This window comes from Canis lupus, chromosome 24, assembly GCF_011100685.1.
Source record: "Canis lupus familiaris isolate Mischka breed German Shepherd chromosome 24, alternate assembly UU_Cfam_GSD_1.0, whole genome shotgun sequence".
Lineage (NCBI taxonomy): Eukaryota > Metazoa > Chordata > Mammalia > Carnivora > Canidae > Canis > Canis lupus.
In genome coordinates, this window is record NC_049245.1 from 24,556,822 (window position 1) to 24,575,746 (window position 18,925).

The 18,925-nt window shown below is 46.5% G+C and overlaps 1 protein-coding gene across 2 annotated transcripts in view; it reads right to left on the reverse strand.

Annotated features, from left to right (window-relative positions):
- Positions 1 to 18,925, reverse strand: part of TRPC4AP (transient receptor potential cation channel subfamily C member 4 associated protein) — a 69,057-nt gene that overhangs the window by 2,415 nt on the left and 47,717 nt on the right. The window contains exons 9-16 of one of the 2 annotated variants that reach the window (XM_038572091.1): positions 13,110 to 13,276; positions 8,923 to 9,054; positions 6,885 to 6,943; positions 4,804 to 4,905; positions 3,641 to 3,724; positions 2,583 to 2,673; positions 1,423 to 1,563; positions 584 to 692 (exon numbers count right to left, since the gene is read on the reverse strand). In XM_038572091.1, coding sequence (XP_038428019.1) covers positions 584 to 692; positions 1,423 to 1,563; positions 2,583 to 2,673; positions 3,641 to 3,724; positions 4,804 to 4,905; positions 6,885 to 6,943; positions 8,923 to 9,054; positions 13,110 to 13,276 — 885 coding nt within the window. The remainder of the gene's footprint in view (positions 1 to 583; positions 693 to 1,422; positions 1,564 to 2,582; positions 2,674 to 3,640; positions 3,725 to 4,803; positions 4,906 to 6,884; positions 6,944 to 8,922; positions 9,055 to 13,109; positions 13,277 to 18,925) is intronic. The other variant, XM_038572089.1, reaches the window with a different exon arrangement.

An 18,925-nucleotide genomic window follows, 5' to 3' on the forward strand; every position in this document is an offset into this window, starting at 1 on the left:
GGTCTATGGCTCAGGCCCAGCGATCTGCTATTCAGGCTTCCAGCCAGGACCCCTCCCACTGCTGGGGCCCCGACTCTGGAGCTGGGAGCCCCCACTGTGAAAGAGACCACAGGAGAGGGTAGCTGCAGCGGGAACACATGTCTCCAGCTGTGCTGCCTCCCAGGCTGAGCCCATGGTCTCAGGAAGTCCCACTAGGAGCTGACCGCCACCTCTTCCCATAGTCAGTGCAAGGGCTGCCTCATGAGGCCTGCCCTCCCCTCAGCTCACCACCTAGGCCTCTCACTCCAGAAGATTCCAGGCAGGATGGGGTGGTGTGGGGGGTGGGTGGGAGGTGTTTTCATTTTACTTGCAAAAATAGTTTCTTCACTTTTATTAAAATGTACGTCTCATGAAAGGAAGCACAGAAGACAGAGAAAAGTCAAAAGCCAGGAAAATCTCCCAGGGAGCCACAACGTTGACCTCGGCCACGTGGGCATTTGGGGCAGCTGCCTCTAGCCATTTGTCTCCTTGCCAGATGCTGAGTGTTTGACACCAGTGGGGCCACCTTGGGTTGATTCGCCCTGGCATTAGGGATTTTTCTTACCTTTCATGTCCACCTGGTTTTCGAATCGGTCCAGCGACAGAGTGACACAGCGCACCAGCATGTTGGAGTCCACCAGTGAGCTGTTGATCTGCTTCAGGAACACCTGGAACTGGAAAGGAGCCAGAGCCTCAGATGGGCGGTGGGGGATGGGGGGGGGGTCCCGCTGCAGGCAGCTGTGGCCCAGGCTGTGCACTTGTCTCGAGGGGCCCCCATTTACCAGGCCCAGTTGCTTCCGATAAGACCAAGGCCCAGACAACCTGGGTAGGCTGCCCTCCAGCCCCATGGGACACCAAGTGCAGTGTTTTCTCCACTGATGGGGACTGGATTCCTCTCATTTTCACTTCAACTGGTCCGAGCTGGGTTTCTGTCAAATGCTCCATAAAGCTAACACACCAGGCCCAGTCCTGGCACCCACCACATCACATGCCTGCTTGCACCATCTCACTGGCCCACAGCAACTGTGACGGTCACCCCTGTACACCCAGGGTCTAGCGTAGTCACGGCACAGAGCAGGGGTGAATGGCTATTCGGTGAGGACTGCCCACTGACTCACCAGTATTTTCCAATTTAAAACCAGCACCTGAAGACAGGCAAGGGCCAGGCCTCTAAGATTACTATTGCTACTACTATTTAAAGTATTCTCATTCATTTGAGAGAGGGAGTGAGTGAGCACGCGGGGTGTGGAGGGGAGGGAGAAGCAAGCTCCCTGCTGAGCAGGGAGCCTGACTTGGAGCTGGATCCCAGGAGCCAGCCCCTTAACCAACTGAACCACCCAGGCATCCCTCCAAGATAACTTCTGAACAACACAGCAAACCCCACGGAGTCTGGGTTAATCTTACCTTTGCATCAGTGTTGATATATTTGTTGAATCTCTTGAATGCATCAACGTTGAACTTCATTAGCTCCCCAAGAAGGTCAAAGTAACTCTGGAGCACATCCCTCGATTTGCACTCGCTGTCCACAATGCAGTACAGGATGTGCTGGGGGTGGGAGAGGACAGGATCAAGGCAGGAAGGTGGCTGAGCCCTGGGGCCAACAGGCAGATGTGGCTGCTACCCCCAGGCTGTGCTCATCCAAGATGCCCACTGCCTGCCTCCCACCAAGGCCAGGCACGGAGCTTCAACCACATGACACCTGCTTCCAGTAGGCATCCGCGTCAGTTGATGGAACTTGTTCCCCTGTCCAGAGTCTCATCTGGGGATGCTGGGAGCTGCGAGGGCAGGCCTATGGCACCTCACTAGGAGGTTGGGGCGGGCTGGGGTAGGCAGTAAGGACCTCTCCTGCTTGCCCAGGGCTCTCCTGCTTGCAGGCGAGGGGAGCTGTCTCCAGATATGACACAGGCCACTGCCTAAGCACTGAGGCCATTCGAATAACCGAAGCACAGGGTTTAAGGGCAGAGGACACATTTTGACCCCATGGTTTGTCTGCATATTTATGAATAAAAAAGTTTATACTAAAATCAATGAATTTTTGTCAGGAACATAAAGCCATTTTAACTTAATAAAGTTTTCTGTAACAGTTCAACTGTTTCCATTTTTTATTTTCATTTTCCTGCAGTTACGCTAATTTGGATCAATTCCATTTACAATTCATGGGTCAGTTTGTTTGTATCCTTAATTTTTTTTAAAACCAATTATATCTTTGGCCCTTTTGTTCCCTGTCTTTAGCAAATTTTGCTCTTTCTGAAGGCCATTTTACAAAAGGGAAATTAACTTTTGGTCAACAGCAAAATATCCTCAGGGTCAAAAGGCCTTATTGGGTAACAACAGACTCTTCCCCCTCTTCCATGGCCACCCTCAGCTCCATCACCCGTTTTAAGCACCTATAGGACCCACAGCTGGAAACTCAGGGGAAGTCCTAGGGCAATCTGGATTAGCATTTTAAAATAAAGAGATTTGGTCTGTGCCTGACCACCTGTCTAGGTCTCAAGAAGGAGAGCAATGCATGGGGCTGCGGGGGGAATGGGACACCCAACACCCTGGCTCCTCCAGGCCATTACCTCCAGAAGGCCTCGCTTCAGCAGGAACATCTGGTCTGCATAGGAGGTGGTCCCTCGGAGGAAACTCTCCACAGCCCGGGCTTGCCAAAACCTGCGACCCAAATGTTGACCCCTGGGGCTGGGAGATGTCTGCTGCCTTTGGACTTATTCAACATTTACTGAACATCTAGGTGGCAGGCCTCATACTAGGCATCAGGGACACAGCAAGGATAGGTCCTCACAGGGCAGACAGTTCAGTGGGGAACAGTCCTCTATTTGGTTCTGTGTGGAAGAAGATGTGTCTCAGAGAAGGTGGATCTAGGATCAAAGGGCTGGCTACAGTAAGTCACTCTAGGCTTTGACCCTTCAGAAGGAGAGAGGGACAATGGAAAGCGAGGCTGGGAAGGCCTGAGGGAACCAGACAGACATATGTAGATGGGACACCAAACTGACTTTGGATGGGAAGAAGTGGCCATAGAGGGTAAGGCTGGGATCAGTGAGGGGAAGTCTGGACAAGTCAGGCTGAGGTGACAGGGGTCCTATGAGGGCACAGAGCCTACTGATGCATCACACCCCAGGCCTGAGAGAATGCCTTCCTTACCCACTGCTTCTGTCCATAGCCTTCACGGCTCCTCTTAGGTGAGCTGGAGGAGCTCTGAGAAGCCCTCCTGTCCATGCCCACCCCACCAGCCTCCAGCTGGAAAAGGGGATTTCCTTTGCACCCTCAGCTCCTAGGGCAGATCCCAGCTCTGCTCCTTTTCACAGTGCATTCAAACAGGTTTCTTTTCATGCTTGTTTGCCGCAACCCAGGGAACTCCCACGGGCAGGGGCTGTAGCTTCCTACCACCTGTCCAATGCCAGCACAGAGGAGCACTTGGTGAATGCCCGGTCAGTTCTTGAAATATGTTGTTGGTATGCAGCAGCAGCTCACATACCTACTGAGTCAGACCCCCTTTCCCCCATAGTAGTCAGATGTCCAGGGTGGAAGCTGGTAACTCAAATGAGGTATTTCTAATCACCTGAGAAACACTTAGTTTCTGGGCCCCTCAGGAGTGGCAGGTGCCTGTCCCCAGACCTACCTGAAAGAGGACTCAGCTGGCTCCTTCTTCATGACCTGCAGCAGACGAGTTAATAAGCCCCTCTTCCCATCACACACCAAACTCCTGGAACAAAACAGGGACACTGGTGGCAGACCTGAGGCTGACAGGGCCCAGTCCCACTTGGCTGAAGGACTGTTGTCCTGGGGTTGGGTTTCTCTGCTGCTTTAAATGGGTAAAAAAGCCTGGGGACATTTCCAAGCCAGCAGGATATCCTCCCCCACCTCTATCTGGGCCCAGAGCACCCCAAAGACGCCTGCAGTCTTAGAAGTGAATAGCCAAGTGGATTCACACCACATCTCAGGCCAGCTTTCCCTCCCAGACCCACTAGCAAGCGATGAGAGGCCAGAAAAACCCAAAGTCAGTGCTCAGAACTGCTGGAGGGGGGCTGGTTACACCAAAGGGAGTCTGAAACACCACAGCAGAGTCTGCCAGATGGGGTAAAGTCTGTGCCAGCAGGGTGAGACGGAGTACCCTGGGCCCCACGTTCAGTTCCAGCTGGCTTCCGACAAGCCCCTGTGTCCCTGGGCCTCAGCTTCCTGGTCTGATAAAGACATCTGATGAGGAAATGACTCGGGCTGCATCATGGGGGGGGAAGAGGGCCAAGCAGGCAGGAGTCTGGGCCCTTAAGTTCCCTCTTCAATAGAATGGCTCTACGTTTATCCTCTATAGACATTATGGACTGTGCAGTTTCATCTGAACAGATTTCTCCTGCTTTAAAAAAAAAAAAGAGGCTGAGAATTATGACTTCTGTTGCTGGATACAGCCCTCCCTGCCCTGACCCCCGTGAGCCTGTGACCTCTCTGCTGTTCAGGTGACATAACCCAGCTAATGGGACTTGGTACCGGACAAGGAAGAAGCATATCAGCAAAGGTGACTGACAAAGGAGTGGGCAGAGCACACATAACCTCTGGCAGGTGACCTCTACAAGGCCCTGCTCCCCGTTCTGTAAAGTTGAGGTAATGATGGCGCTTCCTTCCTGGGGCTGCCGTGGGACCCAATGAGGTAATGCAGGTGATGTGAGGACAGTGCCTGACACACAGGAACCCTCAGGATACAGCTACATGTGAATGAGAAAGGACAAGTACCACACCTGCAGGCATGCAGCCAGGGTAGGCTGTGGGCCAGAGCTGCACTTCACCTACCTGTCAGTGTTAAGGACGGCTTCCACCTCAGGGATGTTGGCTTTGAGAGAGATGGCACTGAGTTCGTTCAGCTCCTGGTTATTGAGCAGCAGGTACTTGTTCCTGAAACAAATGGGTTGAAAGGGATAAAGGACAGGCACCGGGCCAGCCACCTTCCCATTTCCTGTGGTGAGAATCAGAGTCTCTCTCCCAAGTGTCCTCCCCTGACCCCACCTGCCTCTGAGGCTCAGGCTCAGGGAGCCTCCCTGGCTCCATCCTCTGCCCCTCTCACTAACAAGACCCCTTCCCTCAACATTTCCGGGCCTTTTGTTTGCCACTGAACATTTCTATTTGACTTCTCAAAGGCACTTCCAACTCAATGAAATCCAAATCCAACTCATCATTTTGCTTCACACCTGGCCCTATTACAGCACTGCCACCAGGGGGCCTGCCTCCCTCACCTCTAGGCCTCGCATCACTCCAGCCACGTGGACAGAACAAGGTTCCCAAATGGTCTCTCAACACATAGCACTCAGAGAGATCTTTAGAAAAAGGACCCACTGACCATGTTACTCTCAAGTCAAAATGCCCCCACAATTTCACAAGCCTTAGAACACACACAATCCGGGCCCACAAACATGACCCACAAGGCCCTCTGGCTGAAACCAACCACCATTGCAGTCTCACTCTGAGCCAAGCCCACCTTCATTCACATCACCTGCCACACTGGCCTTCCTGAACACATGGCGCTCCCTCCTACTGGGGATTCTTCTGGAACAGTCAGCCTCTCATTCTTCCTTTTCACCCAATTTCACTACCAACCATCAAGGTCTCAGCCAACAAGTTACTTCTGCAGAGAGAGCTCCTAACCACACTTTGGCCAGTTCATGACCCCTGTCAAATGTTCTCTCACAGAACCACGCTCCCTCTACCAGAATACTATCCCTATCTGTCACTATACATTCAGTGGTGTAATTCTCTGATAACTATCCTTCTCCCTTCCAGGACTGTACCCTTCATTAGAGTGGGGGTCATGGCTTTCACCCATCACTGTCTCCCCAGAGCCTAGCCCATACAAATGCTAGCACATATGCCCAGCACTTACAAGTGCTCAGATTCAAGAGTCTGATGAAAGTTAGGGACCCACTTCCTCAGAAAAAAAGTCCACAGTCAGAACATACTGGTGCCATTTTTCAGAGGGTTCACATTACTTCCTGGAGCTTAAGTCCTTCAGACAGAGAACCTCTGAAAGAGGAAGGTCAACATGATCCAGACGGAAGTAGCAAAGTAGAGGCGCCTGGCCATATTTGTCCTCAGGCACCCACGTTCTGGTAGTTTATACAATGTTTCAAAAGAATTTAAGCCAATGTTTAAAATCAGGACCTTTCACGTAAATCTTAATTTCTAGCTTCCTTTGGGGGAAAAACTCAGAAGCTGTGCAATAGTGAGCCCAGTTTCCTGTATACCAACAGTTGGCAAGAGCTGAGCAGTAACTGCCTGTGTGTTCCAGCTCACCAAAGTCCCCACCACGCTGTCTCCCCAGTGTCAAGATCTAGGGTCAGCTGCTATGCACTCCTCCCCTACACTATTCCCCCTATACCAGAGAATCATTCTCCTGTACATTCACCACTGAAGGCTGAAAAATACAACATGAGAGGGCAGAATGTGTTTCTAAAAAATGAGAGAGGGTACATCTCCTTGTGTGGGTGAAGAACAGTCCACCTGTCCGATAAGCAAACACTCAGCCCACTCTGCCCACCTGAGGTCCCCGTGAAGAGCCAAGCTGTCCGCTCCCGGTTTAGGAGGGCAGACAGTTGAGAGATGTATTGACTCCCAGGGTCACAAGGGGCCAGCAACACCCATACTCACTTCCTTGTGTGGCCATGAGGGCTCAGAGGAAGCTCAGCATGGAGCCCGGCACATGGGGAGAGCTGCGCCAACAGCAGCTCTCGGTACAGCATTGTGCAAGTGTGGCCACACGCGGTAACCGCAGTGGCAGCAGCTCCTGTGGCTCCCAGGTCCTCCGGAGTGGAGGTCGAGGGGACACAGAGATGAGAGGAGCTGGCGCAACAACCCTCCTTCCAGGAACAGCTTATACTTACTCATGGTGATCGCTGAAACTCTGGAGAAGCCTCAAGAACTGTATCTTCAAGGTAATGTCCTAAAACATATGTGCATCATTGTTAAAATCATCACCACAATAGAAGCCAAAACACTACAGTGAGAGCCTGGGTGTGTGGCTTTGCTTCTCTGAGCCTGTGTCCTCATGTACAAGGAGGACTTTTCTAGTCAGAAACCCTCTACTGACTTCCACATCTGGCCAACGGCAGATTAAGCTAATGTGGATCCTTCCTGCTAACCCCTACTCTGCGGACATCTTGGGTAAAAAAATCATGGAAATTCTTTTACATGGGAGGTTAAGTTCATAACAAAGGAAAATGCGCAGGAATTGGAATTGAAGAAAGGACTGAGCCCAGAGCTAGAAGCACGAGAGCAGATGGTTGATGGCTGGCAGCTCTGGGTAGGATGGAGAAGTGGAAATGACACTCACTCATCCAGGGTTTGAGTTTTAATGCTGTGCAGGGACTAGAAAGAAAACCTGAGCCCATGTAAAGTCCAGGAAGTATATACACTCAGTGAAAGAAGGTTTAAGAAACTCCCAAACTTACCAGCCCAGGGAGCTAGCAAGGACACCTGTCTTTGCCAGGGTGCTGGTGGTGGTGGAAGGGAGGCCCCAGGAAAAGGATTCTGGGCTCACATCTCCAGGGCCAAGGCACTCAACATGATGAGCACTTGCCCTGGGACTTACCCCTAAAGTACCAGGCAGACAAAAGCCAAGTGCTCTAAAGAAATACTTCCAGGACCCAGGCTACATTACAGAACATGAGGCCACATTCCACCCTGAGTTGAGTCTGATGACTCAAATACAAGTATTAGCACCCCATGAGCAATCTGAGACCATAAAAAAGATGTTACAAGTAATGAAAGAGATAGAATGCAACAGAACATTAACATAATGAATAACACCAAGTAGTTTTTCACAAAGAGCCAGATGTTTCAAAATGCACAATATGTTCACTTGAAATTAACAACTCAGATGGAGGGGCTGAGAAGCAAAATCTAACAAGGCTAAAGAGGAAGACAGTAAGCTGGCAGACAGGGCACTGCAGAAAGTTCACAGGACATGGCCCAGAGACCAGGGAGGCCCCACAGCACTGACGGCTGTGCCGCACTATAAAGCCCCAGGATACTGTCCCTTTTTTGAGGTGATTACTGAGCCTCCACACGGCCTATGAGGACAGCAGGCAAGGGAGTGGGACCTTCCTTTTGCAAGAAACAGGCTCAGAGGGCAGCCCAGGTGGCTCAGCGGCTTAGCACCGCCTTCAGCCCAGGGCGTGATCCTGGGGACCTGGGATCGAGTCCCACATCGGGCTCCCTGCATGGAGCCTGCTTCTCCCTCTGCCTGTGTCTCTGCTGTGCTCTCTCTCTCATTAATAAATAAATAAAATCTTAAAAAAAAAAAAAAAAGAAAAGAAAAAAGAAACAGGCTCAGAGATTCAGTGACTTGTTTAAGCTCTCCCAACAAGCCAAGCAGCACAGAGGCCTCCTGACTCTATTCTGTGCTCTCCCCATGGCACTAGCAGAGCAGCTTGCAGTGAGCCCCTAACTACCCCCCCCACACACACACACACAAAGCATCCCTTTCTGGCTGCAGGACATTGGTGGTGCATGGTTTCAGAGAGCAAAACTACTACCAGTGGATGGATGATATTAATGGGGTAGAGTACAGAATGAAGGAAACTTGCTACTAGGTCACGGGGTGGCAGGGCCCTGCCTGGAGGAAAGTGAGCACCCCATTCCAGAGGTATACAAGAGAAAGCTGGCCCAAGGGCCTCAGAAGGGATTTCTGCACAGGTAGAGGGGTGGGTCAGACCCTTCTCCAAGCAGCTTCCACTTACAGGATTATACAGACTTCAGAAATAAATTATAAACAAATATATAAAAATAAAATTATACAGACTTTATATAAACTTTCAGTTTCTGCTCTTTCAGAAAATGAGATTTCAAAGGGTCAACAGCAGATCTTGAAACAACTACCCCTGGCAAGTAAAGCCCATCTGTTGTCATTCCCCTGCTCACCGGGCTACAGTCACAGTTCTGGTTGTGACCATGGAGGACAAGGGCAGATGCTGAGTGCTTCCTCCAAATCAGCTTGTCGAACAAATTATTGAGCCCAGGGATCAGCTTGAACTCAGCAATCATTCTGTGAACCTGGATAGAGTGGGAAGGCAAAAGCATTATGACAAATGTGCTGCCAAGATCCATCAAAGCCTTATGCTTGGCATGCACAAAATAATCTTTAGGAAAGAAAATGATCAGTAGGGACTGTTGAGATTTAAAGAAAATAACCCACTGAGCCTACCCCTCTCTCACCACACTCCCACTATGCACAGATACTCTTTTATTCTCTGCTCACGGATCCCCACAATACTCCTAGGAGTCCCACTATACGATGGGTCCTTTCTTAAGAACACAAGTTTGGATTCAGAAAGCCCTAGGTTTGACTCCCAGCTCTAGCACATACAAAATTTGTAACCTCAATCAAATTTCTTAATCCTAGCTTGTTCCCTCCTCCTATCATTAAAAAAATAAAAATAACCCTCTCATCCTTCAGAGTAGGATAAATTTCAACTGGAGGCAAGATAAACATATTTTAAAAATTTAAATGCTCAATAGCCTAGGAAAATCTATGCAAAGACTAAAAAAAAAAAAAAAGAAGAAAGCTCACACTTGAGAAAGACTTTTTAAAGTATTAAGTATATTAGGTAAATCTAGAAGCCAAGACAGAAAACCATTCAATTCAACCATATAAAACTTTAAAAATTCTCTATGGCAAAATTCACAATAAGTCCTAAGTCAAATAGGAAAATGGAGAAGATACTGGTAATCTGACATCACAGGTAAAAAGCGAATTTCCTCCATAAGGAATCCTACAAATCTCTGAAACAAAAAGACTACCCTTAGGAAAAAGTGGGCAAAAGACACTGACCGGAAAATACAAGATATTCTTCAATATATGGTAAGTGCTCAGCTGCACTTAAAATACTAAGAGAAATTCGAATCACAACCACTTTTTCACTTTTTCAGATTAGCAAAGATAATACTACTGTGTTGGTGAGCTGGGCCTCAGGCATGCTCATACACAGCTGGTGAGGGGGCATATTGGAGGTAACACTAGAAGGAGGAGGACATTTCAGTAATACCTCTAAAAATTACAAATGCATATTCCCTTTGATGAGTGATTCTACTTTTAGGAATTTATTCTCAAGCAGATCCACATATGTACTAAATGACATATATACAAAGTTGCTTATGGCAGCATTATTTGCAATACAAAATAGATATAACCTATACTCACATTAATGGGGATTAGTTGCATAAATTATGGTATATCCATTCAGAGGGGTATAAGGTACCAGTAAAAAAAGAATTGCGTTTTTTTTCACACATAGTGAACATTTACCAAGATTCAACATTAAGAAAGCAAATATGTATATAAGTACATGACTGCATTAAAAAAAAAAAAGAGGAATATATTTGCTGTTATAAGCATAATATGTCTCTAGAAGGATAAATGAATAACTGGTAAAATTTAGATGCTTCCTAGGAGAACCAAACTGTTCAGGATCAGAGGAGAGAAAGGCTTGATACCTATTTATACATTTTAATATAGAACTATGAATTATTTACCTATCAAAAATATTTTTTTTACAGAAAACAAAGCTATTACTACTTCTCAGGGCTACTGTAAGGATAAGGTCAGAAAAGGTATGTAAAGTCCTGAGCACAGCGCCAGCGCTTATTAATTCCCATTTTACAAGGGGAAGGGGAAGTTGAGCAGGACCAACTCGGGCAAGTGGTGGAAATGTCACCCTAATTCAGGTATTCTAATCCTAAAGCCTGACTTTTTCAGACCCACCACAGGTGTGCATATATCTCAAGAGACCAGAACTTAAAAAAGATGGGATTCTGGGTAGCGTTCTTCTTTGAGCCTGAGTCCCTTGACAAAAGATGAGGGATAACAAAGCTGTTGAAAGGATTCAATGAGGTAATGTGGGGGAAGCTCAGGGCCTGATGTATAGGAAGTACTGCATGGATTATTTACTTTAGCACCAGAGAAATGGAGCCTCTGACTTCTAGGGAGAGTTTCCAGTATAGTGATTTCAACCATACCAAGACTGGTCAGAGAACTTGGTCTGAATGCACAATAATAAACACTCTAAGAAGGAGCCTTCTGGGAGACCTGGCCAGGGAAACCCTTCCCCTTGCTGTCCCCATCTCAGCGAGGTCCATGAAACCATATCCCCACAGTGCCGGTCACACAGCAGGAACGAGTTAATGCTGACTGTGCAAAGGCGGCTGTGCCAGCTTTACACTGGTTCTCAGGTGGACAGGATCCTGAGCCCAGCCTACAGTCCTTCCAAGGAAGCAGTGGCTGTAATCATACAGTTTAACTACAGACCACAGTGACTAATTCATAAAGACTTGGAACAGGAAAGCTCAGGGAGTAGGGGACAGTCATGGGGTAGAGTACAGAAAGCAGAGTCAGGGTGACGGAGTTTAAATCTTGGTTCTACCGATGCCTGGAGCCTGAGAGCATAGTCCTTTTTGTACCTTGGTTTTTTCAAGCATCAAGAGAGAAGAGAGTCACCACCTGTTTCATAACTTACCAAATACCTGAAAATTCAAATATGAATAACTGTGAAGTGCCTCAAAAAAGGTAAAAGCACTCAACACATGTAAAGTACAGTGACTATTATTTCTTTTATAACAAATATATTCTATACTGAAGGAAGGTGCTTTGATACTGTGGAGGTCAGGGTGGGATCTCATCCAGGGTCCTGGTTTTAAATACCAGCTGCAACTTGACAACCCCAAGTTCTATCTCCAGGCCGGAACTCTCGCCTAACTCCAGGTATGGGTAATCCAGATGCCGATTCTAACAAATACTTCAAACCTAACTTGTTCAAACAGTATTCCTTGCCTTTCTTTCTCTCTATACCTCTGTCCCCTACCCCAACTCCCTAACTCACAATCTTAACCATCTCAATAAATGGCCCATCCATCCCCCAACCTGCTTGGGCCAAAAACCTTAGAAGGAGTTAAAGAAGTTACCCATAACCCCTTTCTCATGCCCACATCCAAACTTGGCAAATTCTACTTGTTCTACTTTCAGAATATATTCAGAATGTAAGCACTTCTCACCACTCCCCTCCACCAACATGCTGGTCCTGGCTACTGTCATCTCTTTCACACAGCAGCCAGAGGGATGACTTCCTCATCACTCAGAGTAAACACTAATGTCCTTAAAACAGCTTATGAAAGCCTGACACTATCTGGCCCCGGCAGTCCTTCCCTGCCCCCTTGCTGCTTATTTCCAGTCCATGACCCCTCTTCCCTACTGTTCCACCAACCCTCCAGGCATGCTCTCACTTCAGGGTTTGCTCCCTCTACCTGGCAGGCTGCCTTGGGGATCAGCATGCCCAGCACCCTCATGTTCTTCAGAACATCCCCCTACGGGATATCATCTTTTCAGTGAGTCTTCTCCCTGGCTATCCTAACCAAAATGGCAGTAACTGCCTCTGTCTCACAGAACTATTGTGATGGTCCAGAGTCTGACTCAAAAAGGAGCTTAAGAACTGTTGAGCGCCCCACCACCACCACCAGCCACCACCATTTTTTTCATCCACAGGACAATTAGCTAGTGGAGAAAACTATTTCTCCCTTATCTTGAAAAGGAGCACTATATACTTCCAGAGCCCTTTCTCTTTTTGTAGATTATAGGTCATTGCTCCTCCCTCTTGGAACTGTTTCAAGGCTCAGGGAACCCCAGCACATTTGGAGCCCCCATCCTTGTCTAGTTTTTATAACCTGCCCCAGCTCTGGGCTCTGGTCCATCACCCTAAACCCCCATCAGATTGGCAACTCTTCTAGTGCATCTACAGGGTGGTAATCTTCTGACCCTTTATTCTTCACATTAACAAGATAGGTAATATGGCCAAGTCACCAGCTGCTGCCCTGGGCACCAATGTTCTGCCCAGAAATGCTGCCCACAGCAAGGTACAGTGGAAAAGACTGCGGACTCTGGAATGAGACTAGTTTCCTGATGTGTAAAACAGAGAGAAGGAAAACGAGCCCTATGTTTTGCTGGACTAGAGACAGCCATCCTGAGAGGTGGCCTAATGGAGTACTTGGCATGCCACAAGTGCCCAGAAAGCATTTGCTCCCCATTCCCCCTGTTCTGAGGCATGGTGGGAGGGGCCCACCTGGTTTCGTTGACGTCCCATCAGCAGCACGCAGAGAACATACAGCACTTCCAGTTTGTACATGATTTCATGCATAATCTTCATTGACTGTGGCAGCTGGGTCCTGGTGGAAGTGTGAGGGAGGCCATTCTCCTCAGAAGCCCCTGGGGGAGGGAACACAATGGAGGCTGAGACAGCCACCGAGAGAGAGGATTGAGTCACTGCTTGTTAAGAAACATGTTTCTACCCCCTCAAAACCACTCTGGACAGACTTGAAGTAACAGAGCCATCAGGCTGGCCCCTGAACCCATGATAGAGACTTTGAAAGCCACAAAAACCCCTCCAGGCCGATAGGGGTCAGGTGAGCTTAGAAACTTAGAAAAACTGACTTCGTATATCACAAGAAAAATAATTCAGTATGTATGGTGACATGTTAACTAGACTTACTACAGTGATCATTTGGCATTATATACAAATATCAAATCATTACGTTGTACATTGGACGCTAATGTAATGCTGTATGTCAATTATACCTCAACAAAAAAGGGGAAAAACTAACTGCGGTTTCATTCTATTTCATCAACTTTAACATAGCAAAATGCTGTGATACAGCCAACACAGTAATGCGATCTATCCCTTCTCCCACCACCATCAGAGAGTGCCCCCCACCTAAGTGCCCAGACAGTTACCTAAACAGCAAACTGTGCCAAACTCTCTTCAGGCCACAAATGACTCTAAGCACTTGGTTCCTCTGCCTAGATTCTATGAGGAAGCACTGAAAGACTGAGAAGGACCATTTTCCAAGACTATTCTCTTTTTCAAAGAACCATCTAAGGTTCAACTTTCTAAGGCAGAGTTGGCACTACAATTGCTATCAGTGATACAGATGAACGCATTATCTACCAGCAGACTTTCATTTTACTCAGTTTCATTATTAATAACAATGGCAGCAGCAAAGTAATATTTCTGGGACACTTGCGATGTGCCAGGCATCGTGTTTTGGGCAGCAGTAAACCATCACATTTATTCTACTACCCAGTTAACAAACAAGTCTCAATGAGCCATGCACACGCCAGTGAGGTGTATTCATGGGAAGGTGGCAGAGCAAAGTGTGAGGACTGAGGGCTCTGGAGTTTCAACTTGCTGGCCATGTGACACTGGGCAAGTCATCTCCTCATGAGGCCTCAGACTGCCCTGCAGAAGGGAAGTAACAGTAGTACCACCATGGACAGCCAGGGTGTCTGTCTACAGGGTAGCTGTGTGGAGTAAATGAGAACACAAGAAACACCCACCACCTGGTTCTTGGGGGAAGCCTTCCTCTTAGGTCCCTATTATTTTAACAGAGACCTAGCAGAGTCAGGAGACCTTAGGGTTTACTTCCCCTCAGTTTTCCTCATCTTTACACTGAAAGGATGAAGCAGCAGTAACTACTAAGATCCTTCCAAGCTCCCACTGGAACTGCTGCCCTAGAGGCCTTTTGCAAAGGGCCAGAAAAACTATATGGAACAGAGCAGAGGTTATCAAATAATATTTGGGCAAGGTGCATGCAAAAAGTCTGGTGACTTCTGCAGGGTGATACCATGACACAAGAACCCAAGCTACTCTGCCCTACAGATATGGAATTATTTTTTCCAGCCATATTATGTCACTAATATAAACTCCAGGAGACGACCAGCTGTTGAGTAAAGTCAGACTGAAGGGCAGCGCAGCCCAGGCATGAAGAGCATAGACCCCAACCAGCTGGCTAGGTCTGAACCCCAGCTCTACTGTTCACCAGCTGAGTGGCCTTGGGTAAACTGGAGGATGTCACCATGCTTCAGTATCCATCCTCACCTGTAAAACTGGGAAAATAGCAACAGTACCGATCTCTTACCCATGTCACAAAGATGAAAGGATTTAATATATTCAAAGTGCTGAAAACAATGCCTGACATGTTTAAAGAATACATAAGTATACGTTAAATGGAAGTAAAACACTTGAGTTTTTCTGTGAATGCTTGCTTGCTACTTGTTTTTTTTTCTTTTTAATCTGCAACTAAAAGTGGCAGTGGGCAAAGATTGAAGAAAAATCTACTGGAGAAAACCGAGCTGAGAAAATTTTATCTCAAAAAACACATATTTTCCTGCATGTTGGGAGAAAAATCATAATTACTCAATTTCCATGTTGGGACTCCTTGGCCCAGCTCCCAGAACAGTTTAAGAGTCAACTGATTTGTGGAGAGAATCTGAAGAGCTATCATGTAGATCCTGCCTCCGCTGCACACTTGCTGCATGGCCTCGAGAGCCTCGGCGTCCTCATCACCTAGCTCAGGGGGCTCAGGGCCGACTGCAGGACAGGATGCCTACGGGAGGAGCAGGCGCAGCGAATGGCACACAAGCCCTCCTCAGTAATAAACGTCTGTGGAGAAAGAGAAACACAGGCAGCTCGGACTCTTCCCCGAGGCATTGCCCGTCTTTCATGCCTGGTTTTGCACAGGCCTGACGAGAAAGTCTCTGGGATAAGTATTTTCAAAAAAAAAAAAAATGCAGTTCTTAAAGCAATGGCCAGAGCTTAACAACAAGGTTAACTCCCAAGGACGAGGATGGGCAAACTACTTTGAGAGGCCTGTGCTTCCCTCCACATGTCTTCAGCTCCGCAAAACTGATTCAAGGGGTCTCCACCCTCTGTGTGTCTATACTGCACTCGGGGGCACATGCACTCATTTTTTTTTTTTTTTTTAAGATTTTATTTACTTGTTCATGAAAGACACAGAGAGGCAGAGACATAGGCAGAGGGAGAAGCAGGCTCCCTGTGGGGAGCTCGATGAAGGACTCCATCCCAGGACCCTGGGATCAAGCCCTGAGCCAAAGGCAGATGCTCAGCCACTGAGCCACCCAAGCATCCCTCATTTTCCCCCCTAAAACAGCTTTGAACTATAATTCATATACAACTCACCCACTTGAAGTGTACAATTCAGTGGTTTTTAGCATATTCACAGTTATGCAGCCATCACCACAACTGATTTTAGAGCATTTCTGTCACCCCAAAAAGAAATCCCATACTCACTGGCAGACTACCCACTTGCCACCAAACCTCTCATTCCCAGACATCCATTAAAGTATTTTTTGGAGAGGATGCGGAGAAAAGGGAACCCTCTTACACTGTTGGTGGGAATGTGAACTGGTGCAGCCACTCTGGAAAACTGTGTGGAGGTTCCTCATAGAGTTAAAAATAGACCTGCCCTACGACCCAGCAATTGCACTGTTGGGGATTTACCCCAAAGATACAGATGCAATGAAACGCTGGGACACCTGCACCCCGATGTTTATAGCAGCAATGGCCACAATAGCCAAACTGTGGAAGGAGCCTCGGTGTCCATCAAAAGATGAGTGGATAAAGAAGATGTGGTTTATGTATACAATGGAATATTACTCAGCCATTAGAAATGACAAATACCCACCATTTGCTTCAACGTGGATGGAACTGGAGGGTATTATGCTGTGTGAAGTAAGTCAATCGGAGAAGGACAAACATTATATGTTCTCATTCATTTGGGGAATATAAATAATAGTGAAAGGGAATATAAGGGAAGGGAGAAGAAATGTGTGGGAAATATCAGAAAGGGAGACAGAACATAAAGACTCCTAACTCTGGGAAATGAACTAGGGGTGGTAGAAGGGGAGGAGGGCGGGGGGTGGGGGTGAATGAGTGACGGGCACTGGGTGGGGCACTTGACAGGATGAGCACTAGGTGTTATTCTTTATGTTGGTAAATTGAACACCAATAAAAAATAAAATTAGTAAAATAAATAAATAAATAAAGTATTTTGTCTCCTACGGAACTGCCTGTTTAGGACATTTCATAGGAACGGAATCATATAGTACGTGACCTTTTGTGTCTGGCTTCTTTCACTTAGCACAATGATTTCAAGATTCATTCAGGTTGTAGCACGTATCAGTACTTCATTTTTTAAATTGTTGAGTAACATTTTAGTGTATGAACAGACCACATTCTGTTACCCATTTAACAGCTGATGGACATTTGGGTTGTTTCCATATTCTGCAGCTGTGAGTATTCACGTGTAAGTTTTTATGTCAACATTTTTCATTTCTCTTGAAAATATAACTAGGACTGGAATTTCTGGGTCTATGGTAACTCTGTTTAGCCTTTTGAGGAACTCTTTGAAAATTGTCAGACTGTTCCCAAAGTAGCTGTATCATTTTACATGCCCACCAACAGAGAATGAGGGTTCTGATTTCTCAATATCCTTGCCAACACTTGTTATCATCTGTCTTTTCAATGACAGACATCCTAGAGGTATGAAATACTATTTGATTATGGTTTGAATTTGCATCTCCCTGATGGTTAATGATTTTGAGCATCTTTTCACATGTATTTATTGGCTATCTGGACATTTGTTTGGGAGAAATACCCATTCAGGTCCTTTGCCAACATTAGAAATGTACTGTCTTTTTACCACTGAGCTAGAGGAGTTCTTTCCCAAGTCCCTTATTACTATTATTAGATATATGGTCTGCAGCTAGTCCATTTTTGCAAAGAAGCCAGTTGGGATTTTGATAGGGACTGTGTTGAATCTGTAGACTGACGAATAGGCCAACACATGGAGTACTGCTACCTTAACAATACCGAGTCTTCTTATCCATTTACATGAGATACTTTATATTTATTTAGGTCCTCTTTAATTTAGTACTAAAAATGTTTTGTAATTTTCAGAGTAAGTTTTGCATTTGTTAAGTTTATCCTTATTTATTTTTTGATGCTCTTATAAATGTTTTAATTTTCATTTTGGTGTGTTCATTGCTACTGTACACAAATACAACTGAATTCTGTATATTGACTGTATTCTGAAACTCTGTTGAACTCACTTATTAGTTTAGTGGGGTTTTTTACTGGATTCCTTAGGGTTTTTGTTTTGTTTTGTTTTTTAAAGATTTTATTCATTTATTCATGAGACACACACATAGAGAGACAGAGAGAGAGACAGAGAAAGGGAGAGAGGCAGGGACACAGGCAGAGGGAGAAGCAGGCTCCATGCAGGGAGCCCGACGTGGGACTTGATCCTGGGACTCCAGGATCATGCCCTGGGCTGAAGGCAGGCACCAAACCACTGAGCCACCCAGGGATCCCCCCTTAGTTTTTTTCCTATGTAAGATCATGTCATCTGTGAAGAGACAGCTTAACTTCTTCCTAATCCAATGTCTTCCATGTCTCTTTTCTGCCTGTCTAGTCAGAGCCCCTAAAACAACACTGAGCTGCAGTGGCAGGAACAGGTATCTTTCCCTTGTGCCTGATCTTAGTAGGGGAGGTTTCATTGTCTGGGCATGAAGTATACTGGCTGCAGGTTTTTGTAGATGCCCTTTAACAACAGGTTGAGGTAGTTCCTTTCTATTCCTAGCTTGAGTGTTTTTATCATGAACGGGTGTTGGGATTTTGTCTGATGCTTTTCTGCATCTACTGAAATGATCAAAGTTTTTGTCCTTTGTCTACTGATATGGTATATATATCAACTGATTTTCATATACTGAATCAACCCTGCATAAATCCTCCTTACTCGTGTGTATATATATGTGGTCAAGTGTATAATCCTTGTATGTTGCTATATTTGGTTTACTAGTATATTCTTGAGGATTTCTACAACTATATTCATAAGAGATATTGGTCTGTGATTTTCTTGCCGTGTTTGGGTATCAGGCTAATAATGACTTCATAAAATGAGTTAGGAAGTGTCTCCTCCTCCTCTATTTTGTGGAAGTCTGTGACATACTGGTGTTAATTCTTTAAATGGTTGGTAGAATCACCAGGGATGCCATGTAGGCTAGGGCTTTTTTGGGGGGGGA